This window comes from Anopheles moucheti, chromosome 3, assembly GCF_943734755.1.
Source record: "Anopheles moucheti chromosome 3, idAnoMoucSN_F20_07, whole genome shotgun sequence".
Classification (NCBI taxonomy): Eukaryota; Metazoa; Arthropoda; class Insecta; order Diptera; family Culicidae; genus Anopheles; species Anopheles moucheti.
This window is the reverse complement of record NC_069141.1, coordinates 70,243,317-70,265,867: the sequence shown is the minus strand read 5'-3', so window position 1 is coordinate 70,265,867 and position 22,551 is coordinate 70,243,317. Positions and strand designations below refer to the sequence as shown.

The window sequence follows — 22,551 nt, the reverse complement described above, 5'->3', positions numbered from 1 at the left end:
TTGTGTGTTCCTCCAGGGAACAAACTCCATCGGCTGGTTGCGTCCGTGTCGTTCATTTAATGAGCATCCTAACTGTGGATGATGAACACGAATTTGGTAACGTTCTAGCGGTGTCCCTAATAAGGAATTTCCCTTCCGGCGAGTGGTTTGTTCCTTTCATGTTCTTAATTTTTGGTCAATAATTTAAATAGATTAAGGGAATCGATTCGGGAAGTTATCGAATGATGCATGGAAAGAACATAGTTAAGTAACACAATTTATTGTTTAATGACTTTATTGGCATTAGTTCACCGTAAATCTAATGTTTGTGGTAGAAGTCGCAAATAGGTTTAGGGGTTAGTTGGTTAGGTTAGCAATACTTCAACAGGGATACGTCTAACAGGACTTCAAAACATATTGATTAGTGATTACTGGGTCGTTAGAGTTAAGCCTCATTTGTTACTACAGGCACAGTCTTCTGATATAGAATTTTAGGGAACTTTAAATTACCGTGCTCTCGAGAACAGTAGCGAAATGTGTCTGCCAGATATTTGTATTTGAAGTTCAAGAAAGTTTATTTTCCACACTCGAAGCCTAACGAACATGATTAAAACCCAGCCTCTAGACAGCAACAAGTGCCTTACGATATCATGAAATATGCATCTACCACCCCATAGTTACAAAGTTCCCACGAGTCTTAACGTACCCCGCAGTACCAGTACGCCGAATAATTGAGATAAAATTAGGCTCCAGTATCTGACGGTGGCTCATTTAATTTTCGCGAACTTAACGATTCCAATGATCCATTTATTTGATTCCATTCGCAAACCGAGTGTGTGGACCAAACGGCTCAGTTATGTTTTTCCCACCCAGCCATCCATGCTATGGAAACTCCCGAATTTAGAGACTCCACGAACAGAAGGGGGTTTCGCAAGGTATGCACCCATCCGCAACCGGGTACCGGCCGTTGTATGCGCTGTGCATTTTAATCATGTTTTGTAAATGTTTCACCCAAAAAAAACAGGGTATAGATTTACGTATCGGACTCTGTGTGTGTGTGTGTGCCCGTAGATCCGTTCGTTCGGGTGTACGATGCCGTTGCATCACGCTTGAATGCAAACGCCACCGGTGCTGGGGAAGGGAAAAGTTCCCATCGTGATGTGGCACACTCCTCTCTCTCTCTCTCGCTCGTGGAGTTCAGGAGTTGGTCATCCGTGTTTCGAACCATATCTTTCACGGGTGTGGGTGACGATATTTTCCCCCGCTTCATATCCCTCCTTCCCGTTAATCATACAACAAACAAACAGCCTAAAAAAACTCATATAAACCCTTCAGTGTGCCACACCTTCATTCAGACCGAATGGTGGACTACCGGAAATGCTGGCAATTTGTCACAGATTCGTCGGTGGCGCTACTGCTGCGCTGTGGAGCGAACTTATTGGAGCCATTTTTACGTCAACAGTAGCTGTCCAAACAAAACATCCCTCTACCTGCCGAAATTTTATGTCTATAGGGGTGAGTTTTCGTAAATCATCACATTTCTTCCAGCGAGATCTAATAAAGCCCCCCAGGTGATGTATGCCCATGATCCCGTTCCACTCCCCGAAGCAGATCCACAAAAGCACAGCTAATAGAAGAAAAAAACCGGTAGTAGGCCTACTATGGTGATTTATGGGCTTGGTTCAATGGCTGCCCCAAACCCCGGGGAATGGTGGCAGCGAGATGCGTTGAACAGTAAAAGCTCCCTTTTGTTTGGTACGGCTTTCAAATTGTCCATCTTGACACGCGGGAGGCACACAATGGTGGAAGCCGCTAACCTTCAAACGGGACATGCATGTCGCGATCACATCACGATCTAGCTGCAAGATAGACATGTGGATGCACTCTACTGCAAGTGGTATAGATTTGGAGCTTTTGTTTTGTGGTAAATTTAAAACAATCAGACGCGCTTTTAGTTTGCTTTTGCGCTTACTTACCGTATGGAATGCACTGCTAACGTCTAAATGTCTACAAAGATCTCTACACACTGTTATACACATTAGGTGCTTTAGCGTAAAGAGGTTTTCCATGTACAATAGTTTCTGCTGAATGCAAACTGGATCGCTCGAACTCAATTTCTTGATCGACGATAACATTCATTGTGTGTGTAATCGAATATTTCTAAAGCCTCTCCAATCAAACGGTTGCCCAATGATGTTCTAATTCTTTTTCTTCATAGTAGAACGACGTTACTTCACAACTTGCAATGCAATGCATGGAATACACCCCTATCTGATAAGCGATATCGCATACATCACCCGTCAGGCAGGGGGGTTCACCGATAAGGCAAGCCATCCGTCTTCTTTTTTACTCATGAACCATAATACATGAGCTGAAGCAGTAGTATCTTCGTACCGTCTGGTTAACTACCATCCTCTGAAATATTTTGCATAACAGTGCGCATTGATCTTTCTTGCGCATTAGGTAGACGCACCCCACTTTGGCTCATCGGAACACGTTTTTATTGACACACCAGCACATGGGGACAACAGATACCGGGAAAGGATTCTCTGCCTGATTCCGAAAAAAGGGGTTCAATATACCCATCAAGGTGAATAAATAACGAGCTCACGCTGGGTCTTCCGCTTCCCGGGACGATTCTTCGAAGTTTGATTCAACTAGCTGTTCAGCGTCGGTTACAAGGCTACGCTGGCTAGTTAGATGGACATTTCTTCAATAACTAAATTAATTTATTTACATGTAACGTCACACCTGATTTTGCACTGGATATACTGATACTGCTGGAGTAACGATCTGACTATTTTCAATCCTTTTAAGCTCACATGAACGGTCTTTTTAAAACCATGGAGTAATATCTTAATATGGGTCTACCTTACTTTGTGATATGGCGATATATAGGAACAATCTATTATTCCAGTACCCAGCAGTTTAATCAATTGAACCGGCAACCGTTCAACGAGTCGTCCTGCATTCTGATAAAGTACGTATGGTACAGTTAGAATGTTACTTTTGTACGTAGAATTGCATCTTAGCGAACATTTCACGTTGGCCTGTTAAACTCTGTGTATAGATGCAGCAATTTATTCCCCCTCCGAACAACCGGTGAGGTGTGCTCATTCTGACTCACGCGGGAACAATTCATTTTCGGGGGCGCATGGTTTACGTTCTTCTACGTGCCCTTTTTATTTCGCGAATGAGACATGAAAAATGGAGGGAAAAATGTGTTCAACTTCCGGTTACGGCAGGGGTGGTGATACTGTCGTTACCACTAGCTGTGATGGACCTGTGATCATCGCGGAAAGATAAACGCGCCGCGCTAGTGTTTTGTTGGTACCGATTCTTACCAGAGTTGCACAGTGCATTGACCACCACGGCAAGCGAAAGGGGTTTGTCTGATGTTGGTTTTGGGTCATTAACGGAAGGAAGACACCTGTCCATGTTGCCCGTGGAAGGGTGTGAAAACTGTTCCGGCTTGACTTACCATCCATTTCGTGGGTGACATTTTAAGCACCAATTAGGTCTAATGTTAATGGTGTTAGTTCAATTACACCCCGAACTAGAAACGCGATAAAGCGCAGACTTTTCAGAACTAATTAATCGATCGAGAGATATGCGGTGGGTACCTTTTCTTTGATAAATTCGTCGATTTCGAACTGACAGGTAGAGGTGGTGTGCATTAACATTAGGTAGGAAAAAAAAAGAAATACGTGAAAGTGTACATAAAACACACCCTGTTAGGGATGCGGAAGGATCCAGTTGTTCTGCTTCGTTGCACTTCCGGTTGCATCGCTGCACCCCACGCGCCTGTGTGGAAAGTGAGGGCCGAAGTTTCAACCGTTCGGGTTCAATTATTCTAAACGTAGGGGAAGTCATAAGGGGGGTTTTGTGTTTTACGGTATGAAAAGCTTACTATGCAGTACCACCATTTTCACCTTTGCCCGTGGATGAAAAGTGAAACGTAATTCCCGTTCCTCGTGCACGGCACAGTTGACGTAAGGTCAGGTTGGATTGTTGAAGAAGGTGAATTACTGCAATTGGGTGTTAATTTTCATGTGCATCATTTAAATTACGTGACCCTGTCTGTTTTTAAATAGCTTTTTCCTTTTTTTTGCAGACGGAAGTTCTGGAAGCCTAGTCCATGATGCAATGCAATATAATTGATTCAATAATTCAACTTTTTGAGCAGCGCTCTAATTCTCAACCTTGAGCTAGTCGAATGGGACATATAACTCATCACTGTCGCGCAGTGGAGGATCAATCACCTTGGAGGCCCAGGGTGGAATTATAAATAGGGCCTCTAATTTAAAAAAAAAATACGATGAATTGGGGGGCATTGAGGCCCTTGAAATGAGGCAAAGCTAAAGGCGCAGTAAGAAGGGGCCCCTGAACTCACTTTGAATCATCCTACGGGTAGTTCGCGGTCAAATTTCGCCAGGGACCTCTTGTTGTATCCCCTCTAGCAAAAGGAAACTGGGCCTATGTATACAAATACTACACACAATTTTTGGGGCTCCCAACAGGGCGAGGCACCCTAGGCGACCACCTACTCCGTCTACCGTTTCAGATCCGAAAAATCAAACTATTAAATAAACTTTTAATAAACTCACAAAAACACTGTGTACAAAATACTTCATATAAACACGTACGTACGTAAAAGCGTTTAGAAGAAAAGCGTCGCCACCAGCAGATGCTGATCGCACCTGCATGCGGTTTTATACTGAGTATATAGTTTGCATGAATATACCGACGAGCTGAGCTGTGCCGGTGCCCGAAGGACGTGGACACCGCTCAGCATACGACGATACGGATAAAGAGCAGTACAATAGATGTTAATATCACATATCACAACATATCACATATATCAGCAGATTGACTGGCGGTACTGTTTGCCTCCCACATTCCCACATTCCCACATGGTTATTCTTCTTCTTGATGACAATCTTTGTTGGGGGACAACAGAGAGCAAAATGGAAAGAAATAATCACCGTAAGTGTTTAATGTCCACCTCACAAAAGCTAGAGGAGCACACGTATCCTTTCGTCGAAGTCTCTCCGCGTATGCGATCGTACTCGCCAAAAGCGACAAGTTTTGTGATTTCTGACACCAAGAGAGCATCCACGAAGGGAGGTAACATCAATCTGATCCGCACAAGGATCCGCCATGTTTGTACATGATACATCGATATCGCTTGCTCACGATTCAGTCACTGTGATGCTATTGATCAATTAAAGATCTTCTACTATTGGCCATTAGTTACACATACTATCAAACAAGGACCCTCTCGGGAGAGCGATCGGTAAAGTAAATAGCTCAGGTACTGTGGGGAGAATCCTCCGTCTCGTTCCATCCATCCAGTTCTTACAGCGCGTGTCATAACTGTACAGCAGTTGAGTTTTTTAATCATTAGGAGTAGGAAACATGGAGTGACACTATTTCCGAAGACATTATGTATTGTTTATTATTCGGTTATTTTCCAATATTCATATCTCTTGTCGGCATGAAATGTCCGTGGGTTTGAAAGGCTTCCATTTATAAATATATTCCATAAATATTCCACATTGTTATTTCCATAAAAATAAACTTGTGCATAGTTATGGTACGCACTGTACTGTTTGGACGGACGGAAAGAGATGAAAGATCAGTTGACGGATCAAGCGCTATGATCGGTAGAGGGAAGGGTACAGCTAAATGAAATGCTACCACATGGTACGGAAATTTGTGCTACCTCTTCATTGATCATGCTCTCTTGGTGTCGGAAACCAAAAATTCCATCGCTTCTGATCGAGCGTTTTGCGACGGACGCATCGGCGCAAAATACGAAAGAGATGCAGGATCCGTTTTGCCTTTTCCCCCACACTCTAATGCGTTTGATAGCGATGTGACACCGACAGGAAGACGTGATTAATGCCATTGTGCGAGAAATAATGCATTATGCGATAATAATAAGATCGAGCCTCTTGACCAAGTAGTTCTTGACACATAAGTACTACAATCGTAATACAAAATCATGCACGTCTTCCATGATGGGTCCGGGAATTTTAAGCCTTTATTGATCGGTTTCTCTCTCCTTCACGATGAGTTCTGGATCGGCGATCGAATTAAAATGCACTGCTTTCTGTGTCGCTTGCAGTTTATCTACCACAGGATGTTTGAAAGGACGGTATCGACGAGGCGAAACGGAAGTCGCTGGATCCACAACTACCATGTGCCGCAGAATAAGGCGGCCTATTTGATTAAGATGCCCAACAATACGTGCGGACAAATTTCGCCAGAGGCCTTTTGTGGTACCCTACGGAGACCCCTCTAGCATAAGGAAACTGGGCCTATGTATACAACTACATAGGCCCATAGGTATCTCATATTTAGTTAGTACCATTTGAATCGTATAACTTTGCGTAGCTCATAGTATATTTCTATTGTATTTGAATTTGCACATAATAAACTTAAAATCCTTTCGGGCTTCAATTTTCTGTTCTAAAACGAAGGATTCCATATTCTACTGTTGTTGATTTTCATTCCTTGTACTGCACATAGTTCTTCCTTGATAGACTATGTTCGAATGTGAGATTGTTCACTCGATTTGTAATTCTCGCACCAAACCTTGTACACGCACCGTAGTATCCACAGTATTTATTGCCTAACATGCTTTACAACGGAACCGGAACCGAATTCATCCATTTTCAACATTCACTTGCCGGTCGTCCATCCCCGTTCGCGTTCCTGAGTCAAGGTGAAATCGTAACGGTTCGGATTGATCGCGCTGACGGCGTGATTCTTTACATCGGGGAAAAATTCCCAGCCCTCATCCACCGATTGCTTCTTGAGAGCGCCCGCAACACTGAAAATTAAACCGGCTACCAGCCCACTGACGACATTTCGCTTCCAGGCACCGTACACACCGCCAGCCGCAAACGCACCGGCAACGTAGTTCCAGCCATCATCCTGACCGCGCAGCTTGTTGGCAGCGTATGTACCGACGGTAAAGGCCGAGGCCATTCCGACGAACGGGCCCGTGAAATACATGTACCGGGCAATGGTGGGCAGATATCCCTTCGGTTTCGACACCATCATCACTTCGACCGTGGACCAACCGAGACCACCGGCCAATGCGTATTTGTTGGTGGCGATCATCTTGCCGAAGAGGTCTTCGCCCTCCGGCTTGTCGTAGTAATTGGCCTTTAAGCTCATGTTTGGCTGAAAGAAAACAGTACACGTTAACTGAAAGGTTTAGAAACAATATCACAGATGGTGTTTAATAATGACAAATTTGCAATTTAACCGCTACAAAATAATTCTTGACGAGTTTCAGTTCAATAACCGGAGATGCAAAACCAAAACAAAACACAGGGTCGGTAAGTTTTGCGAACGTGCTACAACGATTCCGACGATGCAATCGATTTGTATTTTACGTGTATCGCTTATGTACTATTGTGAGAACTATACACTATATAGTTGCAGCAGAAATACTACCAATTTGTCACAGTTTTAGCGAAAAACTTACAGATTTGTTAGAGCAAAAGGCAAATTTTTACGTAACTTCAATCCAACAACGACGTTTCGCCAGAAGTCGCAAAGCTGTTCGAAACGTCAAACGGATTACAGGGTGCCTCGTGACAATAACATTGCATGGAGAAAATTACGTTGGAAGTTTGAGGAAAACGTACGCAGCCTAATTTAAATTATACTTCGATTTAATTTCATTCTAATTCTCTTTTGTTTATTTGAAATTATTGAAATAATCATTTCTTAAAGCCTTATTTCTATAAAGCTGAATATGTAATCATTTAATTCAAAAATTACATCGCACAATAGGTACGCATTTTTCCGCCCTCTCTGGATTACGTCAAGTTGTCAAGACGCAAAATTAGAGAAGTAAATAGAAAGCAGCTGATAGGAAGATTGTTTGTTTTCAATCCAAATTATGCTTCTTTTCAAACGGTTTGAGAGTTCCAAAGTATATTGCAATAGCTACTGTACCGAGTAGAAGTCAGAATCATTCAGTAAAAAGTGTTATTATCAGATCGCTTCCATATAGTCGGTACGGTACGAGTCGCCTTGCCTTTCCGGGTGCAAGGTGCAAACGATGAATTGCGTTATACTGAATACAATCCGCAACGTTCAAGTGAGAAATGCTGCTTACCGCTTTTGCTCTAGTTCAAATGGACCTAATGGGTCGGTAAAAGATAACATTGTACCGGAGGTAACGATCAAGAAACATTTTACATCCATAAGGGGGCAATAGTTCTAATCAATTTCGATTTCCATTTTTAGCTTCCACCTGAGCCCACCACATGCTGCATGTCCGGTTGCCAGAATTGTGTTTGGATTCAGTATGCTGCAGATCTGACCAAAATACTAGACGATGGGGGTGAAAAGGCACGCGAAATTGTGCTGGCAAAGATCGCCGATCCGAGCTTGAAAATGTTTTTAAAAATTGAGCTACAAAACATACAATCGACCAAAACGGATCCTTCGTGAGAGGAAACCGAGACAGCTCCTGTTGTAGTTATAGTAATTGTTCTATTCGAAGTGTAAATTTTGACGTTATTTAGCAAATAGACGCATGAAATACTTACCCAGAGCAGACGTTTTTAATTTATTGTTATAAGTAAGTGTCAATCAACAGAGAAAGCAATTTTTTTCTTTCTTGATCGATGAGATGAGCCCACAAAACATTCAACAGAGAAACAAAGGAAAACTGACCATTAACTACAGTTTAAAAACGAACCAAAAACAAACCAAAGCAGTGAAAGTAAATAATGCCCGAAACCATAGAAAACAAACTGCTCCCACACATTTTCTACGAGACAGACACACACCCTCTATTTTAACGACAGAAGATTCTTCATATATGTATATATTATTAACTGCCTTTTGTTGGTCAAATTCAACAGTTCTCTCTCCTGGCGAGAAATACTTCACTGAAAGTACATGAATTGTTCTGTTCAAGAGCTGGAGATGTGTTTGATACAAAAATTATAATATAAACTTTGCCTTTTGCAGTTGCAAAAACCGATTGTAAGTTCTTCCTTTTGGTTATAAACATTATAAATGTGTGAAAAATTTCCCTTTCTATCAACAGCAAACGCTATAGGTCCATTAACGTGTGTTATTTGTAAATTTCATTTGAATTCGTTCGAATTTCCTTGTCGTTATGCCATATATATAGTTCAATGAGGATGGAGATTTGCCTTACATGCTAACGGTCGTGTGTTTCTCCCTTGCCCTAACAGACCCACACATTACATACATTACATGTTTTGCACATTACCGTACACACTCGGGAATATTCGAAGTTCGGAAAGAATTTAAAGCAACCATATAGACCAGTTGGTGTTGATAAGCAACCTACATATGCGGCACACTCTCTCGTTTGTGAACAGAAAGCCAAAAATAGATAAGTATATGCGATTTGCAAGTGATGTGTAGCATCAACAGCGAAAAAGCCCTTTCTTGTGCAAACATAGAAAAAATACAACATGTAGTAGCAAGTTCAAGAAGGATCAACGATTTACACGCACCCAACACACGGGAACATATTTGTATAGTTGTGTGTTTGTAGTTTCGCGTACTTGTGGCACACACACACACACACCGGCAGATTGAACGATCCACGCTGATCCTCTGACGTCCCTATGGGTGATGGCTGACGTGGTGTGTCGGTGGTGGTGATGAGGTTTCCTTTTGGGGCGGCACTTGTGACGATATTCGCGTGTTTGTTGTTCTTTGCAACAAATAAGAACAGACGATAACTGATTTGTCTTCATTGCGTGAATGAATTGTGCTCAAGAGTTGTCCTTCGTTGCGTTCCTCTGTTGCGCGATTAATTGCACCGTTGTCTAGGATTTTGCATAAAGGACATTAAACCGCAACCCCAATGACATCACAAACGTCCTCGTGTGCATTGGTGTACACACAACAAACACACAACACATAATGTTCCCGCCGTTTGTCTTAAATCCCAAACTTATCTCCCTATTCTGGTTACTAACTTGAAGAAAGCATCATATTTTCGCGGTTTCATTTCCTTCTTCCGGCACTGCCATATAATAAGACGGACGACACACACCACCCACCCAACAAGCTACTAAAAAGCATATAGTAGCGAACACTTTTTAGCTGTATCTATATTGGTAAGAAAAACGGGACGGAAGAACATGACAAAAAATAAAAACACAAAATAATGCATTAGATGAAATGGTTTGCACTTCCCGGATAGGAAGAAAAATCATGATGGCAGAGTAGAGATATTAGGAAGAGGTTTTAGTTTTCGTTTCGTTATCTTAATGATTGTTCAGTACATGCAGGACACACTGTTAGTAGGTGGTAATAGTAGTAGGTTATACGCGTTTCAAATTAATACCGAGTAAAGGGTATGCGCGAATAACAGGCGCCAATACACATTCCCTCCGCGCTCATCTCCCCATGGAACTTTGGTTTGTGTTTGGTGGAAGGATAAAGATGAGGAGGAAATGCCGGATGAATATGGGTGTGAAACACAATACGTGGTTGGGCGAGGGGTGGTAGATAGGAAGGATCAGGAGGATCAATCTAATATCCAGACCTTCTCTGCTGGTTGCGGATAGCGTTGGCCAGACAGCAGGCCGAGATGAGACCGACCAGCTCGACGGCGGCCACACCGAGCGACACCCAGGCAACAATGTTACCGGCACTGTCCAGGAACTCGGACAGTCGGCCCAAACAGCCACGGGCAAATGGAACGCACGCCGGTGCAGTTCCACCGGTGCTGCAGCACGACTGCGGGAACGAAAGACCGTAGTCCAGGAAGCTTGACTTGCCGCAGCATTGCAACTGCAAAAAGTGTAAGAATAAGAAATTAGTGCTTTTCAGGAGCTTTAAAGCGCGCGCAGTGCAATGCGAGCATAAACTAGGCTTACGTTCTGCTGGATCGAGTTGATCAAATCGGCATTAACCGGGCTGTCGCGGTTTTGGAATACACGCTCAAAGCCCTTCTTGATGGCAGTGGTCACATCACCGACGAACACAAATACCAACACAGCGATCACGATCTGGGCGATCACGAGCAGGATTAGGAAGAAGCTATACTGTTGGGTTCCGGGAGTGGAGAGAGAGGAGATAAAATTGGAATTAGAATTGAGTTGACTAAACCACTTAAGAATCGACAATTACTTACGGTCGAGGTCATGCAGTACGATTCGCGAATAGCACCACAGCATCCGAAGAATGAGATCACAAACACGATCGAGCCGAAGACGATCAGCAGGATGGACGGTGCGACGATGTTGTACTCATCGCTGATCTCGCGCAGTTCCTCTAGTTTTACCAACGATACGGCACCGATCACGATCAGCGCAATACCGCACAGCTGTGTTATGTTAAACAAGGAGAGAAAGAATATATATCGAATTAGAAATAGACACATATTACACTGTACGTTATAAGAATAATGTTACTACTTCTAATGAAAGTAATCTTCATGTTGGGTCCATTCGTTGTGTTGCCTCAGTAAACTGGTAAGTGTTGAGCCCATATATGCTGCTGCTACATCAAAAACAAATCCTCGAAGCAAAAATCTCAACTGAGAACAATCTTAAATCAGCAGCTCTGCCACATATGCGCCCGTGAGCTTATCAACGAATGTATTTGGACCGGCAATATCAGCATTTATTTAACTGATTCGGGGGCTATCTACATCAATCACTGACATGTGTGCACACGTACACAAGATAAGAAAAGTTCACCCAAAATTAACTTTTATCTTTTCATGTCATTTGTTTTTTTCGTTTGCATGATTCATACCACGGAGGGAAAGGAAGCGAAAATGTAAAAAAAAACGCTGCAAAGTTAGGCATACATCGAATATCGAATAACTCTTTTCCTTATTTCTCTATCGTTATCGAGTTATAGAGTTATCGTAATGTGATAAAGCTTTTCATGTAGAAACTTGCATTTTTGGCAGTTAAAATTCCAAGCATTTGAAGACTGAGAAGGATAATGACCAGTACAGGGAATTGAATATCGCTCCCTCAAGGGCTCCAATGCCAATCGGTTTTCGATCGATCGATCATTCTTTTCTCCCTGTTTGCATCGGGAATGACTTCCTGATTAGATCATTCGTTCTCTACACTATCACACTTCACTAGCACACACCCACAACAAACAGATACTTGTTTGATATGCTTGCGGGGAAAGAGACTGTTACTATTGGAGCCTTTCTCTACTTTGAATATTCTTCGCTTCTCGCTTATCCATCCCGGATACGTTACGGAATTCGTCAAAGACGAATCACACGACCATAGCGCGCCCAGCAGCACCACATCGCTGTTGACACGGGCACAACCCCTTAAATATGCTCTCTGCCCTCGGCAGCAGCAATAACAAGCACAGCAAAACGAAGCAGAACTCCGTCGCCATATCCTTAATTCCCCGGTACCGCTTTGCTTCATCCCCTGCCCTCTCCCGGCTCATCCCTTTTCCAAAAACAAACCCAATGGTGCCACGATTCTGTGGGTGGAGGGATGCAGCAACGGCATACCCGACATGGTGTCGCGTCCATACGGAAGAAGCAAGGGGAGTGTTTGGGCGCAATAGCAATTACGCCGTTTTGGGGCCCCGAAGCCACGAGAGGGAATTTGCACAAGACGAAGAAACTCCCCCGGTCCACGCCACTCTCTCACGGCCAACTATCGAAAGTTTGATGCAGATGGATAGAGGAGAGTACTACGGTTTCCAGATTGATTGTGGCCGGAAGAAGGGATGTAAAAGAGTCGTACTACTTCGAATTCGCGACCGGAAAGATTGAGCGTCTGCGCGCACGTGTGGTGGCGCGTTGTGTTGTGTGTGCTCCAGGCGGATTTTATGTGTTGGGATATTGCATGCCACGAAATCAGAAGGCAAAATAAGTGTGATGAGTAAGAACATTCCCATTTGTTTTTAAGCACTATTTTCTATATTCGACAGAAACAAATAAAACTGTAAAATACTTTACTAGCCAATATCGTAGCGCGTTGAAAAATGTTTATGACTACCGCATCCGGTCAAGCTTTACAAAGATGCCGCATAGTTACACATGTGCCCACACAGACCAGCATCTTCCTTCCGTCGATCGTCCACCACACCCACCCCCTCAGTGAGATATCTTCAACGAAGAATTTTGGGTCGGAGGATTCCCACAAATATCGGCGAAGACTTCAATTTAGCAAAAGATTCCAAACTGGTCATTTCATTTTGCGCCCTATCAGAGGCCACATGACAAATTGATGGAGCTTGGTGACCCATCGTCATCGTCGTCACCAGTCTCATTTACATACCGACACAAGTCGCAGTACACCACCAACGGCAAAAGCCGACACATGATGTCATCCTGGCCGAGAGAGTGTGTCAGCCACAAGCTCAACCATGGTCAACACCAGGCAATAATAGCAGCAGCACACACAATCGCCCATCAATCCGACAAGGTTTCTCGCGTCTCGGGCAAGGCGTGTATTTATTTTTCACACTTGCATATATCGTATTTCCTACCGCTGCAGCAATAGGCCGGTGTGGTTTTTGTGTTGTAAGGGGGGGAGACGTGATTCCATTTCATCTTTTTTTTCCTATCGACAAGCTCCAGTAATACGTGGACTAGTTGATTGTTCGTATCAAGATAAACAAAAATCACGCAAATGGGATGTTTGTTGCGCATTGCATTCGCGCTCAGAACACATATTAGCGTAAGTCCATATAGTAGTCCGCGCGGGAGTACACTCTCGGTTGTAGGAGTCACTGGACACACTGACCTTGGCCATGGCATACTGGTAATATCGCCATCGTGCACGATGGTCCATTCGTGATCGCACCACACACGCACAATTTCCATGGACAAGAGAGGCAGGGGTCGAAGAACAATTACAACTGTGCACAGAATAGCTACCATTAGTATGCAGGTCAGGACATTCGCGCCACATTTACCCTCTCATACATTAGTGGTACTGCAAGGCATTGGAGAGGGTTAGTCAATAATGCTGTCACTCATTTCAAATATTAAATGGAGACAACAATAACTTGTCCTATTAATCGATATCGAACACCCTTCTTGTCAAGCGCAGTGTACAAGGGATCGAGACTTCTAACCGAACCAAAATTTCCTGGCCGATATCGGGTGTGCCACCACCAACAGGGCTAAATAAACTGACCTCCTTTTATCCCACTTGCTGCCAGAATCGAAGAAGAACAAACCATTTCCTGTGCTGTTGTTGCAGCAGACACAGGGACACAACTTTGGCGGGAAAATGAAATCCACCGGAACAGCACACTGGCCGCCCCCCCCCCACCACGTGACTAATCACCGCAAGCCACAAATAAAACGCACCATAATGGAGAACAACTTCACTGGGTTGATTGAAGGTGAAACCATGAGAAGTGCGAAAACGGCCATGAACCTTAACGCACAGCAGTTGCGTTTTTTTTTCTGCGTGTACGTAAGAAATAGTCTCTCCAATCAACAGATAGCTTTTCCCACGCTAAATTCTATTCCTCTGATTCATGCTTTGGCAGGCGCTGACACAGTTGGCAGCAAAGCAAAGACGGTTCTCTCCTCACTCAACTAAAATCTAGGTCGTGAATATTCATGCCCCGTCACGATCGGTCATTTATTTCATAGTGAGGGCCCCAAAATGTTCTGAGGTGCGCGTTGTGATCAGTGTGAATTATTGGACAAAATTAATAAATATTGTATCAATAAGGGTCGGAGGGCCCTGCCTATTTGGGGGAAAACGGTAAAATAGAGCACCGACGAAATGCAAACAAAAACAGCTCATCAAATGAGTGGTTTATGCTCGCTAAATCGTAACCAAAAGCGGATTATACGCTCAACCTACCCCGAAAAGGCAGCATAGGGATAGTAGAGGATAGTCCCCCTGTGAGGGTCATGGCAAGAGTGTGGTGTTTTTTTTTTGTCGATTTCAAATGCCACACCAAGCGTAAATGTGGTTGCGATTGGAAGGGTATGATGTGGACAAGAAAAGCTGTATCACCCTACTGCTGCACGAAGAATGGAAATGGAATAATGACCTAATGACGGGTCCAGAAATTTGTAGTCTGGTGTCTCAGTAGAGTGAGCGTAAATTAAACACGATAGAGTTTCACCTACACGCGCGCAGTAACATCCATTTTCCGATTGGTAACGCGACCATGTATCGGGGAACTGAAAGTATGTGGGTGTTGGTTACCAGTTCTAGCTGGTAAATAAGACGCCCCCGAACAACTTCTTGGAGATATTACTAGCTCCAGATGGTTTTAGTAAAACAAAAATGTCGTGTTCTCTAGGTCTCAAATATTTTTCAAATGCGCAATTGGAATGTTTTCATAGTGTCGCTTCAAGCTTTCCCGCTTCAGTTTGTTTTCTCCCCCATTTGCTATACGAATGATCGAACACGCAGTCTGAGCCAAACATGGCTCCGGTTCGCTTGTGTGTTGCGAGATCAAACAGGCGTTCGTGCTGAGACGACGATCATCATGTTGTACTTATTGCTTCTTTCCCCTTGACACGAAGGCGTTCTAGTTCCATAAACTTTTCGCACAACGCCACGTTTAGGCCGCAATACGATGCCGATTCCGAGGTTGATACTACTGCACCCAGTGAGGTTATAGTGACTATCGCAGTAAACCTCACCAACCTCATTGGGGGTTCACCTGTAGTTTTCAAACAGTAGAGTGCAGCCACCCGTAACAGCGATCGCGCGCACCGTGGCGTTCTGTTTGCGTTCCTCTGTATTCATGTGTGTTTGTGTACGATTGCTCTCAGCCTATCTTGCAGTCCGCCCGCCATTTGCAAATTCTGAATCGATAGTGTAACCCCCAAACACATACACGTGACCAATTCTCACCCCTCTTGGGGGTTTTCTGATGGGCAGCGAACGGGCAATGTTGGAGGAACTAGGCGTTGCTGCAGTATATACATACGTGCCATATGTCATTCCGATGAAACAGTTCCAATTTCCAGCAACTTCCCACGTCTTCCGGGATGACGGTGGTACGTCATCCCAAGCAGAATGGGATGGATCATCAAAGGTAAACAAGCGTGGTGGCGCACACTCAGCGAACCATCGACAACTAACTACACTGTTTGCTCTTGTCCCAGAATCAGCCTGACACGCACACAAGTCATTTTCATGCGTCCACCGTCGCTGATCAAATGCGCCTGACATTGGTTTGAGTGATCGCGCAAGCAATGATCGAAGCAATTGCACTAGCGCAACCGAACAAGTAAACAGGTGATTCATACAGTTCGTGCCCAAATGACATTGAAGTAACCGACGTTGCCGCTTGTGCTCGAGAGAACGCGAGTTTCAAAAGCGGAAACCGCCATATCTAGCACCGTATCGAGCGCTCGTTTCGCAAACGCACCGAAACCCAATATGTCATCCTCATGGTCTCGCGGGAATCGGTTGGGGTCTTCTATCCGAGACGGTGCGTGACCTGAACCGATCCTCCAAGTTGCACGACCTTGGGGCGGAAATAGAATAGCTGCTGTTCATTTTCGTTACATGCTAAAATGGAGGAGCAGAAAGAAAAAATTAAAACCAATTAAATCTGTACCAGGCACGATAAACAAGGGGCCTTCAAATTGCAAAAAGGAAGTGTTAATAAATTTGAAACATTCCCGAGGCTCTCGACACGGTTGTCAGTCAGACCAGCTGCTGTTATATGCAGCACGCGTCATCAACCCAATGTTGATGATTGCCTTATTTCCTCGATTTTTTTCGCAACAAACAATCGATCTTGCGCACGATTGCTTCGTGGGTTACTACTAGGTATATGACTAATCTTATCAGTGAGCAATTGATGCACATCCTGGGTTACAACCTCTATCGCACTCATAAAAACAGATCCAACATCGAATACTGTTCTGTTCACCGTATTTAGTGGGTCTGTTTATTTATTCGATCGTGAGGAACGTGAAATTGGTTTATGTGAAAATAATTTCCCAAGCTTTTGCACCGAACCGAGATGGCGCTGTAACTTTAACAAGCGAAAAGAAAGAATAAATATTTACATTTCATCTGCGCCCGCAAATTGCAAGTGGAAGAGGAATTGGATTGCAATCAAAATTCCACTGATTCATTTAATCAATACTTCTGGCCACACACGCCCTAGCAGATATTTTTCTCTCCAATCACTTGAAGCTCAGTGGTAGGTACAATTGTTTTTTTTTTTGTGGAATTATGACAAGTGGCATGTTACGCAAGGTTGACTCATCTTATCGACACCTAGGCATGTTGCTTATTGATAAGATACCCGGGTACATTGGTGATACATTTGGTAAGCCTTACACCTTATCACAGTTACGCCTCTCTCGAAGGGACGTGTTAGGTGGTTCTGAATGCAACTAATGTTGGTAAAAATATCACACAACCCTTACTGAAACATTTTTAGTTCTCATGATGCGAATCATGCGAATGACACTGAACAACCCGCCCTTCATGCTTCTTTTAGTGGAATATTCTGTTGAAGCAGCAAGTGCCCAAAGTCCACTAATGCTAGGCAGTGTTCATAAAAAGTTTTACAAACACAATGAGTCAACCGATATGCTTTCCTCCGAGACAATTTCCTAAAACACACTTGTTTCCTTCCATGTACATTAAAATTATGTCAACGTATACCAGCAACATGTAAAGGGAATAATGTATATGAAGCCACTTTCACGTACTTCCCAATACAAAGTTTCAAAATAAACAAACGCACAAAACTGTCCATTTATTCTCGATCGTGACGATTACTCGCACACATTCCGGTTGAGTTATTGTTCTGCTCTCCAAGGGATACAATTTTTAACGATCTTTAACAACAAAGCCACATGCCAGGGCATGCATGCCGATACACATACGATGGCCTAAAATTGTTTACAAATCGTTAGCCGTTTCTGTGTGCGTCCGTCATAAGATCTCTTTGCATTGTTTTGTCCTCCGCACTCCACACGTTTTGGGGTGGAAATGAAATGTGGAGCATTTGTTTACATTCATCGAAATGCGGCAAAAGAAATGAGGGAAGGCCGAGTATATCCGATTCGCGGTTAGCTTTTATAGTTCCGAAGGGTTTGTTATTATGGAATAGTAGAGTGGTAATCCAAATTATCCTAAAATATACACAATACATTAAGTGAATGCATGAGAATATGGCAAGAGACTTGCGATCTTAAGCGTTGGGCATTGAAATTATTAAAACCCACAGCGAATGAACATTGTCATGCTTTGTTGCGCATAACCCTTGCAAGAGTTAATTATTTTATCCGTCTTGCGGACTTAATTTACATTCTAAGAAAGCTCCGTACCCAGTTAAAACATGCACTTGAGAAATTGACGACAAACACCAACCATACTCGGGGTTCAATACTCGTGTCGATAAGCGCAATTGCTCACTATAGTAGGGACACGATTATCAACAGAAAAAGGTGGCAGGCTACGAAAGTTTACGTACCGATAAGACCAACTTTACGGACTGATGGTACACTGACTCAGTGTACAGCAAGAAAAATGACTTATTCTTGGGAGACCGCAGAAGAAATGCTACGAAAACTTCATCCTTTGTCGAACTGACAAATCTACAAAATGAAGAAACGATAGAGACCTGTTGCTTCTTTCGTATCGCGAAACGCAAAATGGGCCAGACAATTTGCAGGGCGCCAATTTAAAATAAACAACCAAATCAATGGATGAGGTCATCCTGCGTGCATGAGAGACTCTAACATCGAAACAGGCAATTCTAAGCAAGCCTTTACAATGTTGTGACACACTGTAGCATACTTTAAAGTAATCTAACAAATAAAAAATACCGCTGACGGCGATAGGAAACGATCGCAACTTGAGAAATATATTTGAAAAGGGGCCATAATGGATTACCGAATTCAGCACAATGTAACGCGAGATGTCTGGGCGCTGTTTGCGCGACAATAAAGACTGGATAATGGGTAGAAATTTCAATTTTCAACAGAAAGTAGCACAGCATGCTGTTACTTCCCTGACGGTGCCAAGGCCTTGAGCAGAAGAAGCAACTCCTAAAGGGCTTGAGAAGGTATCAGCCGGACAGGGAGTACGGAACAACCGAACCGCGCTGATAGGTTGTGTGCGTCTGCGCAGTCTGTTTATGTAAGTGTGTTTGTCAGGCCATAAATACAACACGCCAAAAGCATTCCAGCATAAGAGCTCAGCGGCTGAACGCGACACACACCTTTGCACCCCTGGCACTGGATTGTGCGCGGTTCGCTTTATTCCTACGCTATGTTTACTGGCTCTGACTGCGCGCTCGTAACAAAATGGGGAACGCACTGTTGAGATTCGACGACAAAAAGTGACTACGCCCGCAACGTTTTCAACACGGGGTGCAGGCGCAACCAATATTCCATAAGCGCGGCATTCCCGTCTGAATGTGGGTGCCGCTCGCAGAAATTCGAGCTTCTACGATACACAAAGAAGAACATGTTAATAAGGGGGAAAACTCCCAAACGCCGGTATGAAAATTATCGCACCCTATTTTTTGCCTTATCGCACAGTAAACAACACTTACCCACCACTACATAACTTGGCAAATACAATGACGACAATCGCCATCTGGCGTACGTTATAGATACCGAGAGCGGTTATTTTGTTTTCTTTTAGCTGCTTGTCCTTCGCGAATCCTTTATGGAATACGGCAATGGGTTAGTCCGTGCGTACGTGTTGGAATTAGCAAGGTTAAACCCTGTGTCCGCATGTCTACTTCAATAAGGAATGTTGAAATAGGTGACCACCAAGTTCATATTATCGCTGGATTCGATTGATTTGCTGAAGGCAATAAAACTTTTGAAATAGAAAATGCAGTTGCTCTAGTTTGCTCTTACCGATCCAGCATTCCTGACCGTAATGCGTTCTTAATCTATTGCAAAAGCTGTCCGCATCAAGAACACAGTTGCGATGATGTTGTTCTACAATATTGTCCAAAAGACTCTAACACTGTTACACCTCCAAATTTCTGCTAGAAACCATATTTTAAGGAGCAGCCTGCATCTTCAACGTGCATTGGTCAAATTAACTCCAGCTATTGGCATGTTGTTCAAGTGAAACCCGTATTGAGTTCGTGCATCCGGTGTAAACACAATGTTCAGTAGAATCTTATCAGACTAAACACGGAAATGCATGGTTCGTATTTCGCTTCATTCCTCGAATCGAAGTTCTCATTTCAACGATTGCTGTTTCGTGCTATAACGAGAATAATATCAATTCAATTAGCAAAGCAGAATATTGGAGTATTAGTGTTCATTTTCCACAAATTGTCCTTGGAACTAAATGTCCATATTCTGGTAAAATAACCTCCGAGTCTTTAAAAACAAATTGGTCGCGTCTCGTCGTATCGAAGATCTTCCGTTTTGGTCTCCTCTGAACGACATTATGATAGTTGTGTGCGTTTAATGTCCAAAAAAAAGGCCACAATCTCAGTTGGCTCTGGCTTTTTTTTTCTCCGTCAAACAAAAGGGAACGCGCAATTTCCTTTCGCTTATTTTCTCCCTTTGCTTGGGAAAAGATCAGACAGGGAAGGTAAATCCAAGGGTCCGAAGAAACACACACCAGCAGCCAACAGCAGCAGCACTGCAACACGATGGGGAATTGTATTTACGCATCGGTTTATTCGATATGCTGGCCCGGTAAGCAGGCATCAGAAACCGGGCAGGAAAATCTTACCACGGATTGTTACAAACAAAGGAGCGTTCTTGTTTTTCTTAACTCGCTTAAGAATCTCTCTATACGCGCTTGTGTGTACGCGCGTTGAAATATAATGTGATTCATATATCCGTATCCCAGAGGTTGCTTGAACACACAAGGAAGGCAGGAAACGCGCGCGCGATTCGAACTGAAACATGACCTGTTGGGTTGCTAAATATAACCTCACACACAGAAGTTCGGTCAGAAAAGGTGGGACGAAACTCAGCATTTAAATTGGGGGGCTGGTAGCCCAGGAACGCCACCAAACAAGCACACACACGCCGGTTGTTTTGGGGCCTGGTGGTAAAGTTTTAAGCACGGTGCAGCAGTTTTTTAGCCTCTACGGTTCACGATTACATGCTTCGACGCGCTCTGCCACCAATGGTTATACAGCTGTGGTGGATTCGAAGGGAAACAGGTCTAGAGAACACTTTCCCTTTTATCATACCACATCGTATATGCGACTTTTAGATGTCGTCGTACCCGATGATCTCATAGGACCGTAGAAAAGTGGTGCTTTTTAACACGTGCTTGAAGAAATGTGTTTCTTATTTCGCATCGAAAACAAAAGTCGCACTTACCGAGCACAGCAGGTTAAAGATGAAAAGCAGATACTTTATCGTCGAATGTCCACAGTTGAGCGCCATTTTGTACCGGAATGTTGGTTCGCCTTGTTGGGGTGTTGTTGTCGTTGTTTGCTAGAGCTAGAAACCACAAAATCTCAGGTCACTAAACGAACTCGATGATTAACGAAGGGGAGAGAAGGTGCGTATACTAGCAATCGGAAGAACCGATGGAGGGGACAAAGTGCTCAAATTACAGCACACACAAGCCGATATCACATGTGCACCACTCACAGCAAGCAGCACCGACTCTGGTGTGGAGTTGTAACGGACACGAAACAGACCTTGTTAGTGGTTCGAATTGGTTATTGGCTGCCCAAACAATGGACCCAGAGATATATAAATAATTCACACTATTCGTTACAGCACTTTATCATAAATGATAACGCTGAAGTCACATACGCACACACCTCACGATCTGCGAAGATTGACGCTGCTATGATGGAGCACACGCTACGTACGTCCGTTCACACCGATGTCAAAGGTAATAATGCGTGAGAAACGCAATCCTAGCACGGTCCTTCTCTGTGGAACATGAAGCTGCAGCCATAGGCAGTCGAAACATAACCGTCGAGAGCTCGAAATGTCAAACAGTGTACAGGGTGCCTAGTGGCTGTCATTCATGTTATTTGAATCTCACGTCCGCCCCAGTCAGACAGTGCATAATAAAAGTGTTTTTAAGCTATTCATGCTTTTAAAATGATTTTAAAACGTTTCACAACATTTACTCTACCTGTGGTGCATGCTCAGTGATAGATATTCCCTTAATCTACCGTTTAATTAAGCGGTAAATTAAGGGAAAATTTCCCTTAATTAATCAGCATGCCTCAAAGACGCAATGTAAACATGTGAAAACTGCACGGTGAAGTGGGGAAAATTAAGGCTGCTTATTTTACGGTAAAGTAGGAGTGACTTAATGGTAATTTCATGAAATTTAACGCATTGGGGTAGCCACTTAACGCATGGCACTGATCAAATTTTGATTTGAAATTGTTCTAGCGTGTATTGTTAACGTTTCCGTCTTGAATTTTATGTTTTGTGACCAATTCGTTTAGTTTTCGTTTCGTTAAAATATATTTACAAATGGAGCGTAGTTTTAACAGTAAACGCTTAAAAACAATCGATATGAAAAACTATAGTTACGGTGGATCATTTCTCAGCTAATGGTACTCAATTATTGGATGTTATATTTCGTATGATTATTGTTTGTTCAACCACAATCTCTAAAAATTACACTGGATGTTGATCATAAC

General features: G+C 43.4%; 3 protein-coding genes across 6 annotated transcripts; 1 reads left to right on the top strand and 2 right to left on the bottom strand.

Moving 5' to 3' along the window:
* Positions 1-6,375: 6,375 nt before the first annotated feature.
* Positions 6,376-7,565, bottom strand: LOC128300377 (uncharacterized). Its single transcript, XM_053036408.1, has 2 exons — positions 7,481-7,565; positions 6,376-7,173 (listed from the first exon to the last, which is right to left on the bottom strand). Exon 2 carries the CDS (start codon positions 7,165-7,167, stop codon positions 6,667-6,669), a length of 501 nt encoding a protein of 166 aa, XP_052892368.1. The 5' UTR covers positions 7,168-7,173; positions 7,481-7,565; the 3' UTR covers positions 6,376-6,666.
* Positions 7,566-7,858: 293 nt separating this feature from the next.
* On the top strand, positions 7,859-8,747 carry LOC128300378 (oxidoreductase-like domain-containing protein 1). The gene is made up of 2 exons (XM_053036409.1): positions 7,859-8,179; positions 8,251-8,747. Exons 1-2 carry the CDS (start codon positions 8,063-8,065, stop codon positions 8,455-8,457), a joined length of 324 nt encoding a protein of 107 aa, XP_052892369.1. The 5' UTR covers positions 7,859-8,062; the 3' UTR covers positions 8,458-8,747.
* Positions 8,727-21,777, bottom strand: LOC128300376 (23 kDa integral membrane protein-like). Of its 4 annotated transcripts, XM_053036407.1 has the most exons (6): positions 21,583-21,769; positions 21,257-21,379; positions 11,135-11,326; positions 10,878-11,045; positions 10,544-10,791; positions 8,727-10,104 (listed from the first exon to the last, which is right to left on the bottom strand). In XM_053036407.1, the coding sequence occupies exons 2-6, from the start codon at positions 21,320-21,322 to the stop codon at positions 10,095-10,097; spliced, it is 684 nt and encodes a 227-aa protein (XP_052892367.1). In that variant the 5' UTR covers positions 21,323-21,379; positions 21,583-21,769; the 3' UTR covers positions 8,727-10,094. The 4 variants fall into 4 exon arrangements, with proteins under 4 accessions (XP_052892367.1, XP_052892364.1, XP_052892365.1 ...); XM_053036404.1 differs by having other exon boundaries at positions 8,727-10,791; positions 21,709-21,777; XM_053036405.1 differs by having other exon boundaries at positions 8,727-10,791; positions 21,533-21,769.
* Positions 21,778-22,551: the final 774 nt, after the last annotated feature.